At 46.8% G+C, this 15,266-nt stretch overlaps 1 protein-coding gene across 2 annotated transcripts; it reads left to right on the top strand.

The window, feature by feature from the left end:
- Positions 1-2,390: 2,390 nt before the first annotated feature.
- Positions 2,391-15,012, top strand: bicra (BRD4 interacting chromatin remodeling complex associated protein). Of its 2 annotated transcripts, none has more exons than XM_079271305.1 (14): positions 2,391-2,439; positions 4,337-4,382; positions 4,493-4,538; positions 5,406-7,457; positions 7,654-7,842; positions 9,389-9,994; positions 10,494-10,680; positions 10,779-10,894; positions 10,983-11,117; positions 11,214-11,260; positions 11,354-11,502; positions 11,597-11,691; positions 11,793-11,895; positions 11,993-15,012. In XM_079271305.1, exons 2-14 carry the CDS (start codon positions 4,342-4,344, stop codon positions 13,762-13,764), a joined length of 5,538 nt encoding a protein of 1,845 aa, XP_079127431.1. In that variant the 5' UTR covers positions 2,391-2,439; positions 4,337-4,341; the 3' UTR covers positions 13,765-15,012. The 2 variants fall into 2 exon arrangements, with proteins under 2 accessions (XP_079127431.1, XP_079127430.1); XM_079271304.1 differs by having other exon boundaries at positions 2,412-2,439; positions 11,790-11,895.
- Positions 15,013-15,266: the final 254 nt, after the last annotated feature.

Below are 15,266 nucleotides of genomic sequence, written 5' to 3'. Positions count from 1 at the left end.
CCTGAAAAGGAGATTTTCCAAAAACATATGATTCGCCCAGATGCTGATCAGCAAAGCATTCCCCAAACATGACAGGATCGCTACCATATTGATCGCTACCATTCTTGGTATAAGAGTTTGGAGAAGCATCAATTAATGTCAGTCAAACTGTCTGAAAAAGCTTTTTGTACTGCTTTATCTGGTCAGTTTCTGTTGTTCCAGATTCCAGTTTAAGCTTTGGATCAGGATGTTTCACTTAATTCTTGGATGATTAAAAGTATAATAATTAGCTTATGGAAAAGTCCCCAAATTTCCAATGTTCCAAACTAATTGGACAGTGTGTCCACAAAGACTGTGCAAGCCTTCAGTATCTGAAAGTGAGGATACTTGCAAGTTATATTTGCTATTGATTAGGGAAACAAATAAGGCCTTATTGGTCATCAACCTTCCAAGCATTCAGAATGTTTTTATCATTGATGATTAGGTTTTCCACATGATATCCACTTGTGTGATTACGTTGCACATAACATAAAAGTATTGGAATTTGCAGATTCCATCGGCAGTAAAATGCAAAATGCTCAGTAATATGAATCCAGAAACGTCATATATTAAAACAGTGACAGGGAAAATTAAAATGAGTACCTTTCCTGGTGGAAACGTTACTTAAACTTAAGTAGCCTAACTTGCTGATATATTTCCAAAACCTTACTTTTACATACTGAAATTAAGGTTTTGAATGCAAGACATTTACTGGTAGTTGAGTATTTGTTGATTCGGCATTAGTACTTTACTTTACTTAAGTATTATTTGTATTATTGAACTTGACCCTGACACCATGAGCAATTTCCGTCCCATTTCCAATCTTCCCTTTCTGTCAAAAATACTGGAACGCATTGTCGCCACACAACTCAAAGCCCACCTCATCTCCAACGATCTGTTCGAGCCATTTCAATCTGGTTTCCGCTCACAGCACAGCACTGAAACAGCCCTCCTTAAAGTCACCAACGACCTCCTCCTCTCCTCAGACGCTGGTCATCTCAACATTCTCATCCTCCTCGACCTCACCGCAGCTTTTGACACCATCAACCACAACATCCTTCTCTCCCGCCTCGAATCCTGCCTCAACATCACCGGATCTGCTCTCTCCTGGATTAAATCATATCTCACAAACAGACAACAGTTCATCAGTATCAACAACTGCACCTCCTCCACTGCTCCTCTGTCTCAAGGCGTCCCCCAGGGTTCGGTGCTTGGTCCTCTTCTGTTCATCCTCTACTTGCTCCCTCTTGGTAACATCATACGTCAACATGGACTTCACTTTCACTGTTACGCCGATGATGTCCAACTCTACATCTCCACAAAAGCCATCACCACTGCTACTCACTCCACTCTCACCAACTGCCTCACTGATATTAAATCATGGATGCAAACCAACTTCCTCAAACTGAACTGTGATAAATCTGACATGATCATCATCGGTCCCAAATCCCTCACTAAAACCAGTCACAACTTCTGCCTCACCATCGACAACTCCACTCTGTCTCCCTCCCCACACATCCGCAACCTTGGAGTCATGTTTGACAGCAACCTCTCCTTTGAACACCACGTCAAACAAATCACCAGAACTGCCTTTTTCCACTTAAAAAACATCTCCGCCCATCACTCTCCTCATCTGCTGCTGAAACTCTGATCCACGCCTTCATCACCTCCAGAATTGACTATTGCAACAGTATTCTTTACGGCACATCATCCAAAATCCTAAATAAACTCCAGTACATCCAGAACTCTGCTGCTCGCCTGCTCACCCACACCCGCTCCCGTGACCACATCACCCCTGTTCTCCAGAACCTCCACTGGCTCCCCGTCCCACAACGGATCAAATACAAAATCCTTCTCCTCACTCACAAAGCCCTCCACAATCAGGCCCCCTCCTACCTCACCGACCTGCTTCACCACCACACTCCATCCCGCCGGCTCCGCTCCTCTGATGCCAACCTCCTGTCCCTTCCACTCAGGACCAAGCACCGGACATGGGGCGATAGAGCCTTCTCCATATCTGCACCCTCCCTCTGGAACTCTCTCCCCAAAAACATTCGAGATTGCACTGACCTTTCCACATTCAAATCAGAAATCAAAACTCACATGTTCAAAACTGCTTTTAATGTGTGACTATTATTGTGTACTCTGTTTTTAGTGTATTGTTTTTATATATGATGATTTTAATGTAGTGTCTTTGAGTGTCATGAAAAGCGCTATATACATAAAATGTATTATTATTATTATTATTAAGGTCTTCTGAATACGTCTTCAGACCATAGCTTCAGCTCCAGACGAGGCACAACAATTTTCATTCAGGCAAAGCGGAAGTCTCCTGTTTCCTGCCTGTAGTTGGGTCCTGTACAGCAGCCCGTGCGAGGCTGTCCTGGAGACCCCGCGCTGCCTGCACCGCTATCGTCTCGGGTGAGTTTGTTACAAATGTTGAGATTTCTCTATTTATCCACATAACTGTTAAAAAGCTGCATTTGTCACGCGCTGCAGCGAAGCCGCAAACTGCACAGCTATAGCAACCGAAACGCCACATTGCTGCATGGCCCGGCTCACATAGTCATTTTCCACCGAATTCCCAAGCATACCCCCCTTCATCCAAGAGTATTCCAACATTTACTCATATTTTGCTTGCAAGGAGAGATAGCTCGCTATGCAATTGCCGTTACACTTCTCAGCAAACAGTATTGTCCTGTTGAGGTTGAATCGAGGTGCTGCTGTGCAATAGGAGTGTTACATTTGTGTCACTGTGGTTTGTTTTGAATGTCAAAGGCTCAAGCTAGCTGTGCGTCTGAATATTGTTGATAGCTGGGTTGGCTTAGCAGGCTAGCTAGCTAGGCTAACGAAATTCAATCCAGATGCATCAACATGCTGTAAATTGACGTAAAACTGGGTTTTGAAATTCAACGTTTTATTAAATTAGAGTCTTAAGCCACTTGTGTTGCTGTTTGGTATTGTGTAATATAAAGAATCGGCAAAATATGCATGCAAAAGCTCTCCGAAAACAGCAGCTAGCATGTAGCAAGCCGCTTGCAGTCTCCATTCATATCCTGCGCACTGGCTGCTCAGACCGAGTAATGGCTACGGTACTCTGCCTTTTTAGAGCGGCAACTGGGGATGTGTTCCCCTCACAACCGTGGGCATAAGTGTGTCAGGAAACATCGTCGACTTGTTGTTTTGGTGTCCAAATCTGGAAAGATTAAGAGCCCGCACTCTTTAATCTTTCCAGGTTGTGTGAAAACCGCGCGTTTTCAGTTTGTTGTCTTTTTGCCGTCCGCTGTTTCTCAGTGAGTAGCAAACAAAACTGCTGCTTGAGCTCATAACAGGTTTGTGTGGACGGATTTGTTATTGTGTGTGAAAAAAATGACATGATACAACTGATGATGACGATGGGGTTATGTGTTAAAATGTAAACTAATTTCTTTATTTAAGTGTAGTTGCCCCCAAGCTGCAGAGATGTCTGACAGCTCTACTGATGTCATGTTTTGAGTCATTACTCGTAATTTGAATATGACAAAACAGGCCTTGCGAGATAAACTGTTCACATTTGGCTGTGATCTTTGTAATAACAATATATATATATATATATATATATATATATATATATATATATATATATATATATATATATATATATATATATATATATATATATATATATATATAAAACTTTATCGCAAGGGAGATTGTTGTGCAGCAGTTGTAGTTGAAAGTGGGAAAGAGTGCAAAATAAATGATAAGAAAATCAATAATGTAAACATGTAGATCAGTCAAAAGAACTACAGGTTTCTGTATTTAGTCTGGGGGAATTTGTAAGAACGATGAGTAAACCCCTATACGACCTTATATTATAAGAGGAATTAAGAAGCTTAAAAAAAGTTATTTGAAATGATATTTAGTCGTCTTGTTGTAATTCTAGTACAATGTGTAGTACAGCATCAACATGGCAACATAAATGTGTGATAATGATATTCTGCAGAAATAATCCAATAAACGCCATTTTAATGTTTTACTCTGAAATGATTGTTGATAATAAACAATCACGTGACATTGCTCCTTCTCACACTGAGGAGCATTTGAAGAAGGTCAACACAATACACCAGCACTCATGTCACTAAACAACTAAAGCACCAAATATGGAGCTAGAATATCAAACGCAATATGAGGAAGTTATAATAACAATATAAAAGAAATGTAACTGAACATTGGACATATTATTAATTAGGGGTACGGGTCATTTTTGTGTTTTTTAATTTTTGTTCTTGATAATGAAACCAATCAATGGACTTAAAACCTGTTTCGTCTTTAACAGTTGTCATGGATGATGAAGATGGCAGGTGCCTTCTAGATGTAATTTGGTAAGTCATTGTTGACACGGTGCAAGAGCATTTTTCTATTCAACAAAGGGTTTAGTCTTCTCTTTCATCTCGTTTCGTACTGTTGTGAATCACATTGTTTTCTCCTGCAGTGACCCAGAAGCTCTCAATGACTTTCTTCATGGATCTGAGACCCATGTGAGTATGATAGAGAAAAAAGTAAACATAGACACGTATGTTAGGCGTGTCATTTATTGTTACAGAAATTTGGTTTTGTCATTGATGGGATGAGGAGTCTTAGGTGTGCACATTTCATTTTGGGGTTTGCATGACTTCGTACTTATGTCACTTTCGGATTACACGTACATGCACCCTGAAACTCACGTCCCGCACTACCTTCATTTATTCTTTTTTTACGGCTTCCTCTGCTCAACGGTTGTCTTTGCTTTTTAATTGCACTATTTATGCTTTCAGCCTGCCTTCCCTTTTTAATTAGGCTAATTCACAAAATGAGAAATGCTAATACTAACGCTTCCCGACTCTGTGTTATTCCTATCATTTTGCCCCTCTGTCGCTTGTCCTTTTGCTGGTTCTTAACTTTCTGGGTTCTCTGGTCTGTTTTTCTGTCCTTTCCTTGTCCTCCTCTGTTTGATGGTCTGTGTGTTTCTCTTTCCTGGTGGCTTTTGCCTGCTGGTTTGGGTGCCTTTGGTTTCTGTCTGTCCTATCCTGGGTGGGTGTGTCTGTAGTTGGACACTGACGACCTATTGGATGGTTCGAGTGACCCCTCAAGCTCGTTCTTCTCTACTACTGGGGTGAGTAAAATCCCCCAATCCTCCTCCTTCTGTTTTCTATCCATCTATGTAGCATGCATCTCCAAATACCCTCCCTTTCCACTAACACACCTCCACTCTTTGATTTGCCGCAATATTACAAGAGGTTTTTGTTTTTTGTGGGGTTTTTCGCGTCTGTATTTCTGTGGTAACTCTGTCGCGCTTCTCACCATCACACCGAGACATCATTTGCGTCCATCACCTTGTTTCACTTCTTTCCTGCTTTCCTTTTAAGGGCCATGTTCCAGAGGTCCAACCTGCAGTCCAGCTGTCGGCCAATGAGCCGGCAGGCCTACCCAGAGTCAGTGTTGACCTGGACTTCCTGGAGGATGATGACATCTTGGGAGGATCCCCGGGTGGTGATGGTGGGAGCAATGGAATTGGGACAAATCACGAGCCATGTGACATCCTGCAGCAGAGTTTGGCTGAAGCCAACATCACAGAGCAGAGCTTACAGGAGGAAGAGGCTGAGCTGGACCTGGGCTCCTTTGGAATTCCAGGCGTTACGCAGGTGGTACAGACGCTGCCTGATGTCAGCCTCTCTGGAGCTGGAGGCACTGCCGTTGGTGTAGGCATTGGTGTTGGGGGAGCAGCAGCAATTTTCCCTGGGTCAGCCCCGAGCGCCACGGCTACTCCTCCCAATGCCACAGCTGACATGTTGGGGTCCGTGCTGGCTCAGCAGGGCCTTCAACTCCAACCCCATGTCATGAACAAGGCCATTAGTGTTCAGCCATTTATGCAGTCTATGGGCCTGGGAAATGTGACGCTTCAACCCATTTCAAGTCTCCAAGCTCTTCCTAATGGGAGTCAGTCTGGACATTTGGGTATCGGACAGATTCAGGTTGTGGGTCAGCCTACAGTCATGACTATCAATCAGTCTGGGCAGCCAATCCTGGCTAAAGCCATGGGTGGTTACCAGCTTCACCAGTCTGGGCCAGAGGTGTCAGGTGCTGGTTCTCAGGCGGGGCTTGGAGGCTCAGGGGGTGGACTTCTGATCCAAGGTAACAAAGCCACTTTGGGATCTCCAGCTTTAAATGGACCGTCTGTTTGTGTCAGCAGCACAAACTGCAGCAGTGGCGGTACAATGACTTCTACTGGGCTTCTTGGCTTTGGCAGCACCACTTTAAGTTCAGGAATTGGACCCCAGGTGCAAACTCAAGGCCAAATCTTGCAGAACGTGATCATCCAGCGCACACCAACACCCATTCAGCCTAAACCCCCTCAGGGGGGTGCCATCCAACCGAAACTCTTCAAACAGCAGCAGCACCCACAGACAGCACCCCAACCCTTACAAAACGATGCCCACAAGGCTCTAGGGCTGCAACAAATTCCAGTTTCTGCTGCTCAGAATGTAGCCTTCCTGACAGGAAAGCCGGGCTCAAACGTTGTCCTGAGCACTCAAGCCACAACACAAGGCACACAGTTTCAGCAAACTCTATTCAAGCAACAAGCATCACAACCATCTGGCAAGCCCCTCAGTGTACACTTGTTGAACCAACAAGGCAGCATCGTTATTCCCTCTCAGACAGTTCTGCAAGGTCAGAATCACCAGTTCCTCCTGCCACAGCTACAAGCAGGTGGGCAGATCCTGACCCAGCACCCTGGGGGGCACATCATAACTAGTCAGGGGCCTGGTGGACAGCTCATCGCAAACCAGATCAACTTGGGTCAGATGTTGACTTCACAGGGCCACCCTGGGGCTGCCCACATCCTATCTGGATCCATTCAGCTCCAACCTGGCCAGATGGGCACACCCACCCTCTTTCAGATGCCTGTCTCATTGGCTCAGAGTCAAAGCCAGACACAGACCCACACTGTCTCGGGTCATGCCCAGACAGTCATACAGGGCATGCCGATCCAGAACTCCCTGACCATGCTTAGTCAGGTGGAGGGGCTGAGCCCCGCAGTCAGCCTTCAGCCAGCCCTGCACCCCCAACTAGGTGGTGTCCCCAGCAGCAGCAGCAGCACAGGAGCAGCAACCATGGCTCAAGGCCAGCCCGGAGAGTGTGTTACTGTGCTGGGTAGCTCCACAGACCAGGCTTGTCATCCCACTCAGCAGCACGCAATGCAATCCTCTATCCTCGCCATGCAACCCGGTTCCTCTGTGTCCACTGTCACCACAGTCCCCTGTTCTTCTCCGTCCATGTCTGTGTCCACCTCTTCCTCTGTCACAGCAGTGGGGCTGGTCCCCCATCAGGCTCAGCACAGTCCAGGGAGGTTACTGTTCACCAACCAGGGCTCCAGTATGATCCTGAGCCAGGAGTCTCTGCAGATGTTCTTGCAACAGGTCAGTGTTCCACTCTTCGCATGTTTGCTTTAATTGTGTACTGTACAGTTAACATTGTCTTAAAAATGAATAACATGCACGGAGTGTTATCTTGCTCTGACCTCTTTGGTGTACTATTTTACTCCCCATTCCCTCCAATCCCCTTCTTCCTTCCCGCCCTCGTCCTGAAATGGTAAATGTAATGTACTCCTATCAGGAGCAGCACCACCAATCAGAGAACGAGTCAACCCCCTCTGTGGGCGTACCAGCGTCTGTAATCGTCAGCAGCAACAGCGTCACTGCTCCGGCCCCCGCTGTCCATGACAGCCAATTAACTGACTCTTGGGTGGGTCAGAGCCACAGCCCTTCCCCTGGCCCCTCCCACATGACAGCTGTGGTAAAGCAGGTAGAAATGCCCCTTTATGTTAAGCCCCACCCACTTGTTGCAGCTGCCGCCGCCACAGTGTTAGGGTATATCTTATCTTTCCCCATCACTGCTCTGTTCTTCTCTTCTGCATTAGTCATTGCTTCCATCGCTCTTCCTAAGCTCAATAATTACTCGCTTGCAGCCTCTGTGTTTTTCTAACATCGCTTTGTTACATGTAAAGGCATGATCATTCCAGTTGTCCACATGTCAGCCATTGGGCCATTTCAATATTTAGCTGTATGCACGGCTATAGAATGTAGGACTGGCAATCAAGTGCCAGTTCTTTCTTTTTTTTAAATTGATGAAATTGTTGAACTAATTTGGTATGTTTTTCATCCATTGTACTCTATGTATTTGGTAACAGACTACAAAAACCATGCTCATGCTTTTAATAAAAGAGACACCAAGGTGCCAAGTGGCCCTCTTCACAGCTGTCATTTAGACTCGTCATTGCAGGGCAAAGACAGGTGTAGCTTATAGCATTGATTGTGGCCCTGTTTCATTTAGGTGCACCAGCGCCCAGGTATGGTTCATGCTGGCTCACTGGAATGACAATGGGCCCATAATTAATAATTTTATGAATAACACCTGTGTTTACCCTGCTGTGAAAAGGGCCGATTGCAACTTGTTCACCTCTTCACTAACACTCTGCTCAATCAGAATCACTCAACTCACCTCCATGTGCTGCATCACTGACCATTGACCGATCAATGCATCCACACCTCTGTCAACCCTGCCCTTGTTGTTTCCACTGTCTCGTGCTTACAGTGCCACTGCCCCGTGTAGCCCCTAGTCTGACCAGCAATGACCCCCAAACGGTAATTCATGCTCCCCTGACCCCAGTCCCCGAAGTCTTCAGACCACCTTCTACTGCTCCATCACAGGCCCGCAGAGTTTGACCTATTGCTTTTGTCAACTGTTTTTCTGTTTGGCTCGCCAAATGATCATTGCTCCCTTTTATGTGTGATCCTCCTCAAACGCTAGAAAAACAATCAGTGGGCTCCTACTTCTTCTACTTCAGCAACTACTAGATTTTAAAGTCTAACCCTTTGCTTTTGTATTGTTTCGTGTTGTTTTACCCACGTTTGTGTAGTTTTGTATCGGGGTTGGGCGATAATTCATATTTTCATATTGATTTTCATTGGAATTGTGATAATATTGATCATTGTCATTTTACTGTTGTACAAAGTAACCATTTCAAAGTATGATTAAACTCCAGCAAAGTAATGTATTGTTTGTTTTACATTCGTAAAGTTTTTAATGCCATGCATAACAGTGGAACATTTTACACATAATGCATATCATAATATATATTTAAATCTGAATTAAGATTCTCATATCGCCCAGCCCTATTTCTAGTGTCAAATCTTGAACCATGAGCTAGAATCCTGTTTACAACACTGTTTGCATGCAGAACAGTGTGATTTTGTGCTTGATTTTTTTTCTCCTCCGTTATGTATTTTAACATTGTTTGCGTTCTTGGATCAGTTCAGCGTATCGGTAATTTGTGATTCCACTTCTTCAGGTACCCTCCAGCGGACACCAGACGTCCCTGAAGATCCAGGGCATGTCGCCGGTGTTGTCGGCTCACGGCACAGCGCTCCCGGTGGCAGACAGCCCCCAGCCTGCCCAGCCTCCTCTCACCCTGAGCCAGCAGATCCAGTCACCGCACCATCAACAGCAGTCGCGTCCTCCCTCCCAGCCTCAGCCGCAGTCTCTAACTCCCTCCCGCTCATGCACGCCCTCGAATCACCCTCAGCTCTTTATTGTACATAACCAAATGGCAGAGTCTCCCCAAACCGCTCAACAAGGCCAGCCGCAGCAGACACACATTCAAGTTCAGCTTCAGCCTCAGCCACGACCGGCCTCACAGCCTGCCCCTTATCAACAAGATATGCCTCCCATGTCACAGTCGCCCAAGCCTCCTCCGACACCACCTACACAGCACCAGTTTAGTGCTGCTCCTGTCAGCGCTTCTGCCACTGCTGTAGTTAAAGCCCAGGTTCCCATCCAGGTCCTGACAGCAGAGCAGCAACACCACCTGCAATTAATAGGAGCTCAAATTCAGACCCTGTCAGCCATCACCCAGCCCTCGCCTCAGCAGAAACAGCTGCTGGAGAAGCTACACCAGGTACAGTCCCAGTTCACCACACACTTCTTAGAAATGAAAAGTTGTCCTGGCATTTGCATGCAATGAGGGGTCTTGTGTATTTTTACTTCACATGCTACTTCTTCACCCTCCTGTAGTGAACGTGTGCTGTAAAAATTCAGAACATTAACCGTGTAGTGTTTTTTTATCTGATTCAGCTCATACTGTTGAAGATTGTAATGCATGCAAAGCATATTTTCCGCCATTCAAACGAGTTCAATATATTGAAACGAAGGCAATAACATCCCATAAGTTACTACTTACAGGAGGTAAGTATACCTGGTATGTTTCTGCGCTCCTTCACACTGTTGTAGAAAGAAAAACTAAATAACGAGAAAAAAGGCATCACTTCCAACTTCCAACCAGTACAAACCAGTAGTCGGAGTAGGCTTTGGGAAAGCAAACTGGTTCATCTAGGATTTCTTTGTGTACGAAAACAAATCTTTCGCAATGTAAGAAAACTGTCCTGATGTGTTTTCAGGTTCAGCAGAACATCCTGCTGCAGGCCAAGCAGTCTGCTCAGCCTCAGGTCAGCAGTCAGTTCAGCTCCCAGCAAGACGTGCCTGTTGAGAAAGTGCTGCTTACATCATCAACCAGCACCGGCACACCTGCTCAGCTTCTCTCAGTGCTGCAGCCGACGCCGCTGCTCGTCCAAAGTCCTGCTACAGGTCAGACACGATTTGCCACAGACGACGCAACACGGCAGGGCCCTGAACACACCAAAGTAGGATTCCACTTTGTAATACTTTGTTTCCTCTTGTTTTAGCATCAAGTGACTTACAGGTATTCTCAGGAGCCCAAGGGCCAGCTGGAGCCCAAGGGCCAGCTGGAGCAATGTTGAATCAGACTGTCACTCCTGCTAGCCTTACCCAGCCTGTACAGGTACAAAGCACACCTCAAAGCCATAAAACGTGTACTTTTGTGTATTTTTGTCAGTTTACGATCCTCCTTCTGATTTTCCCCCCCACAGGTTCAGCCAAAGCCAGGGGTGATCAGCTCAGTGGGAGGGATAACTCTGGGGAATAGTGGGATGCAGATACAGGTGATGGGAGCTAGTCTTACTCAAATGCCTGCTCCACAGCCCCCAGCTCCAGTACAAACTCAGGTAAAGGAGTGCCACCGCATGCTAGTGAGGTCCTGAAAAAACTGCCTCTGAGCTCGAAGGCGTAACCTCTGTTTTTAATGTTTGTTCACATCACAGACAACAACGATGATGCCTTTCAGTGCAGAGCCCAGCAAAGAGGCCAGGTATGTGCCGCACTCATTTTCATGGCTCATTTCAACTGTCTCATAATAGCATTTTTGTAAATAATATCTCCGGATCCACACGCATCACTGCAGGATGCTCGAACAGCTGAGGAAGCAGCAGGGTTCAGTGCTTCACCCGAACTACAGTGCTCCTTTCCACTCTGTTGAGGACACACTGCACAGACTGCTGCCTTACCATCTCTACCAGGGAACTGCCAACTCTTCTGAAGACTATCAAAGAGGTAACACACTCCTGCAGTGCAGCCAGTATACATTTTAGTACCGTTTTTTCTTTCTTCCAATTTCGCGATCTTCATTCTTGGTTGTCCTGCACAGTGGATGATGAATTTGAGACTGTCTCCTGCCAACTGCTGAAAAGGACCCAGGCCATGCTGGATAAGTATCGCTACCTGCTCTTTGCAGAGTCAAAAGTAAGTTTATAAACCGACATTCTCACCATGTGCCTTTTTTATGTCGTCTTTCTCCTGAATTGATATTGAACTGATGTTTTTCGGTGTTTAAACCTGAGCAGAGACTTGGCCCCTCGGCAGAGATGGTGATGATAGACCGGATGTTCATTCAGGAGGAAAAGATTGCGTTGAGTCAGGACAGGATTTTGGCCAAGGAGAGACCAGGTACCCGACCACTGTTTGTGGCCATCAATGGTTTTGTGGTTGTCATGATCTAAATTAGGTGTATGCTGATAATATAATTCTGTTCATTTAATTGCAGAGGAGTTTGTGGCAAACGCTCGCATGTTGGAGAGCGTAGTTTCATCCCAACATAAATCCTCGTCTGCTGAGTCCACATCGTTGAGTGGAGGTGTACCTGCTGCTGTCCCTGCTCCACCACCTGCAGCTCCTGCCCCAGCCCCTCTCCCAAACATTGCCCCAAATCCCCCTCCTGCACCCGCCCCTGCTCCAGTTCCTGCTCCAGTTCCTGCCCCAGCTCCAGCACCACCTTCCGCCAACCCTTTCCCCTCTACCAAACTAGTAATAAAGCAGGGTGGGGGCGGAGCCTCTGTGTCCTGGTCCAGCAGCTGTCCTCCAGCTGCAGCGAGCAGGCTGTCCGTACCCACCAGCCAGCGCTCCTCCTTCAGTCGCGCTCCAGCAGCATCGTCTTCTTTCTCCTCTTCGTCCTTCAACTCTCCGGCGGCCGACGATGATGACGCTCTCCCACAAAGAACCAGCAAACCGCCGATGAAGACCTACGAGGCTCGAAGGAGAATTGGCTTGAAGCTGAAGATCAAGCAGGATCAAACGGGGTTCAGTAAGGTGGTCCACAACACTGCCTTAGACCCAGTGCACACACCACAACCTCAGCAGAGCAGCAAGTCCACATCCCAGCCCCAGACTCAGCCCCAGTTTGAAGCTGCTGTACCGCACCCAAAGTCCACACCTCTATCAACCCCTCCTGCTACAGTCATCAGAACTCAGTCCCCCGTGTGCACTGCTTCTTCTGCCTCATCGGTCACCAAAACAACCACTCAGTGTAACCCACCACTGAGAGGTAATGTTCCCCCCACTGCAGCCCCATCTTCCTCTACCTCTTCCTCTCACACGTGGTCATTGTCTGCCTCCTCCTCCTCCACTCAAATGAATGGGACATTGGATCACGACAACGTGGGTCGGGTCAAACACAATTCTGCCTCCACTGCCACTCCCTCACAGACAACATGCCGTCTCCCCCTTCGAAAAACCTACCGGGAAAACATAAGTCCCCGCGTGAGACCTGGTGTCCCAGGGGGAGGAGACGAAAGTTTGTCCTACCCCAGACCCACACCGTCACCCCCCAGGCACGAGGCCTCCCCCTCTCCCCCCTCAGAGCGGACAGTTATAGCCAGTGTGAAGGTGGAGAAACGAGGCAGGGAGGCCTCACACACTCACGCAGAGTCGAGCCCCGAAACGGGCCGATTAGGGAGTGCAATGCAGGGGCTGGACGAAATGGACGAGGTGTTTAATTGTGGTATCAAAACGGCACAACACCATCATCTCCCACAGCTCCTAGACAGGGAGAGAGGAGAGGAGCGCACAGACCCAGAAACGGATGTAAGTAAATACAAGAGGGCGAGTGGGAAAAACAGACATAGGGCAGGTGGGAAATTCCGAATGGACCAGCATGCCCCTGGGCCTCCCTCTCCGGAGTCCTCCTTCACACGAGACTCTTTGCTTCCTGCAAAACGCTGCAAGTCGGATTCTCCCGACATGGATAACGCCAGCTTCTCCAGCGGCAGCCCTCCGGATGACTCTCTGAACGAACACCTGCAGTGTGCCATCGACAGCATCCTGAACCTGCAGCAGGAGCCCTCTGCCCGCGGGCACCACGTCAAAGGGAGCAACAGCAGGTCCCACCAAAGCCAGCGCCCAGGGGGCTCGGCAACCTCATCCCACAGACCCTCAGTACCACCCTCCTCGGCTTCCTCGTCCTCCTCCTTGGCCCAGCACCCTCAGGTCGGGGGCCGTGGCCACAATGGCAGCCTGGTTCCCCAGACTCAAAGCAGATAACAGCCCCTCAGCCCCAGGCCAGACTGACACCGGGGGGAACTAAGACACAGATATGGAGGCAGGGGACGGGGGGCTTTGTGAAAACAGTATCACTGTACTACTCTGCCAAGCTGTGTTGGCTTTGCTTGTCCATTTGAATTGTCCAGACATTTCTTTGTCATTTACAGCTTGAGGTAGACCTGTGGGTGGAATAAGTGAGTGTGGTCAAAGGTAAAACTGTCTTTGTGAATTGCAGATGTTAAGACGTGTGGCGTTTTGTACGTCTTCCCTCAGCCAAGTTCAAGTTACAAGATGTCGAGGGATTTCTTTCTTCCTTTTCTGCTATTGATCTTTTCTTCTTCTCATTTGGTATTCATACATTCCTTTCCTGTGGCCTGAGTCTCTTAACCACGTTGGTTCTTTTGCTGGTTTACACTCAATGTCTCAATGAGCATCAGGCCGCTCATTTAAACAGTTAAGTTACCAACAACTTTTCTTTTCATACAGAGGAGAATACAACCAGGAACGTCATAATACATATTGTGGCTTCCCTTACCAATCAAATTTCATTCTCTTCTCACAAAGATAAAGCTGCCATGCAAACAGCTCATGCTAAATTGACACGCACCACGTCTTTATCTAGAGTACATGTCCGTAGTTACACTGCTCAGACGGCAACTACTCTTTGTCTGCAAAAAAATCAGTTGGCCTCAGCCTCCCTTGAGTCTGCAGTTTGCATCGCATGCATTTGAAGCTGTTGACATGTTGAGGACATCCTTTTCAAAAATGCTGAGGTTGTTTTCCTTTTGACTTTTCTTGGGTACTCTAGTTCTGTACTGTCAAGATGTAAATGAAATCTGGTTCTTTTCTGCATCGAATGTGATATGATTTTCCAGGTTTTTGTTTTTCGACCACACCCACACACACACACCTGCTCCCCTGTTGCCTGCGATGCCAGGTTAGGAGTTTATGCATTTGAGTCAGCAGGGGGCAGGCCAGTTTGAACTGTTACTGTTGTTCTCTAGCAGTTCCTTTCATCTTTCGGCTACTGTATCCCTGCCTCCCATCTGTTTCTTTTTTTGTGTCTTTTTTTTAAGCCTGGTGGACAATTCAAACACAGCACAAGCATTGAAATGGAAAAAAAGGAACAATAATAATGTACAAAAAGACAGTAAGAGAATTTGAAGTATAGTATTACAGATTAATTTTGTATTGTATTTATTGTGTATAATGACACTTTTTAAAAAGAAATGTACATTTAGTAAAACTGTAAATTAAACCGTGCTTCTTTTATGAAACATTGCAGGGTCCTTTAGTCATTTGTCCAGCTTCAGGGCGCATTCTTTTGGATGACGAATGATGATTGAGGAAAACCGAGTGCTGCTGGGTTATGTTTTCTATCAGACAGCCAGCAGGCGGTGTATGGAAATGGAAAAGTAGAGCTGGTTTGTGTGCTTCATCGCCCGGAGGGTTCACAGAGTTTGGGAGGAGCAAGAGAGGTTCGACTGATGGGGGGAGAACTG

The sequence above is a fragment of the Melanostigma gelatinosum genome (assembly GCF_949748355.1).
Source record: "Melanostigma gelatinosum genome assembly, chromosome: 7".
Taxonomy (NCBI): domain Eukaryota; kingdom Metazoa; phylum Chordata; class Actinopteri; order Perciformes; family Zoarcidae; genus Melanostigma; species Melanostigma gelatinosum.
Note: the sequence above shows the minus strand (reverse complement) of the source record. Positions and strands in the feature narration are given on the sequence as shown.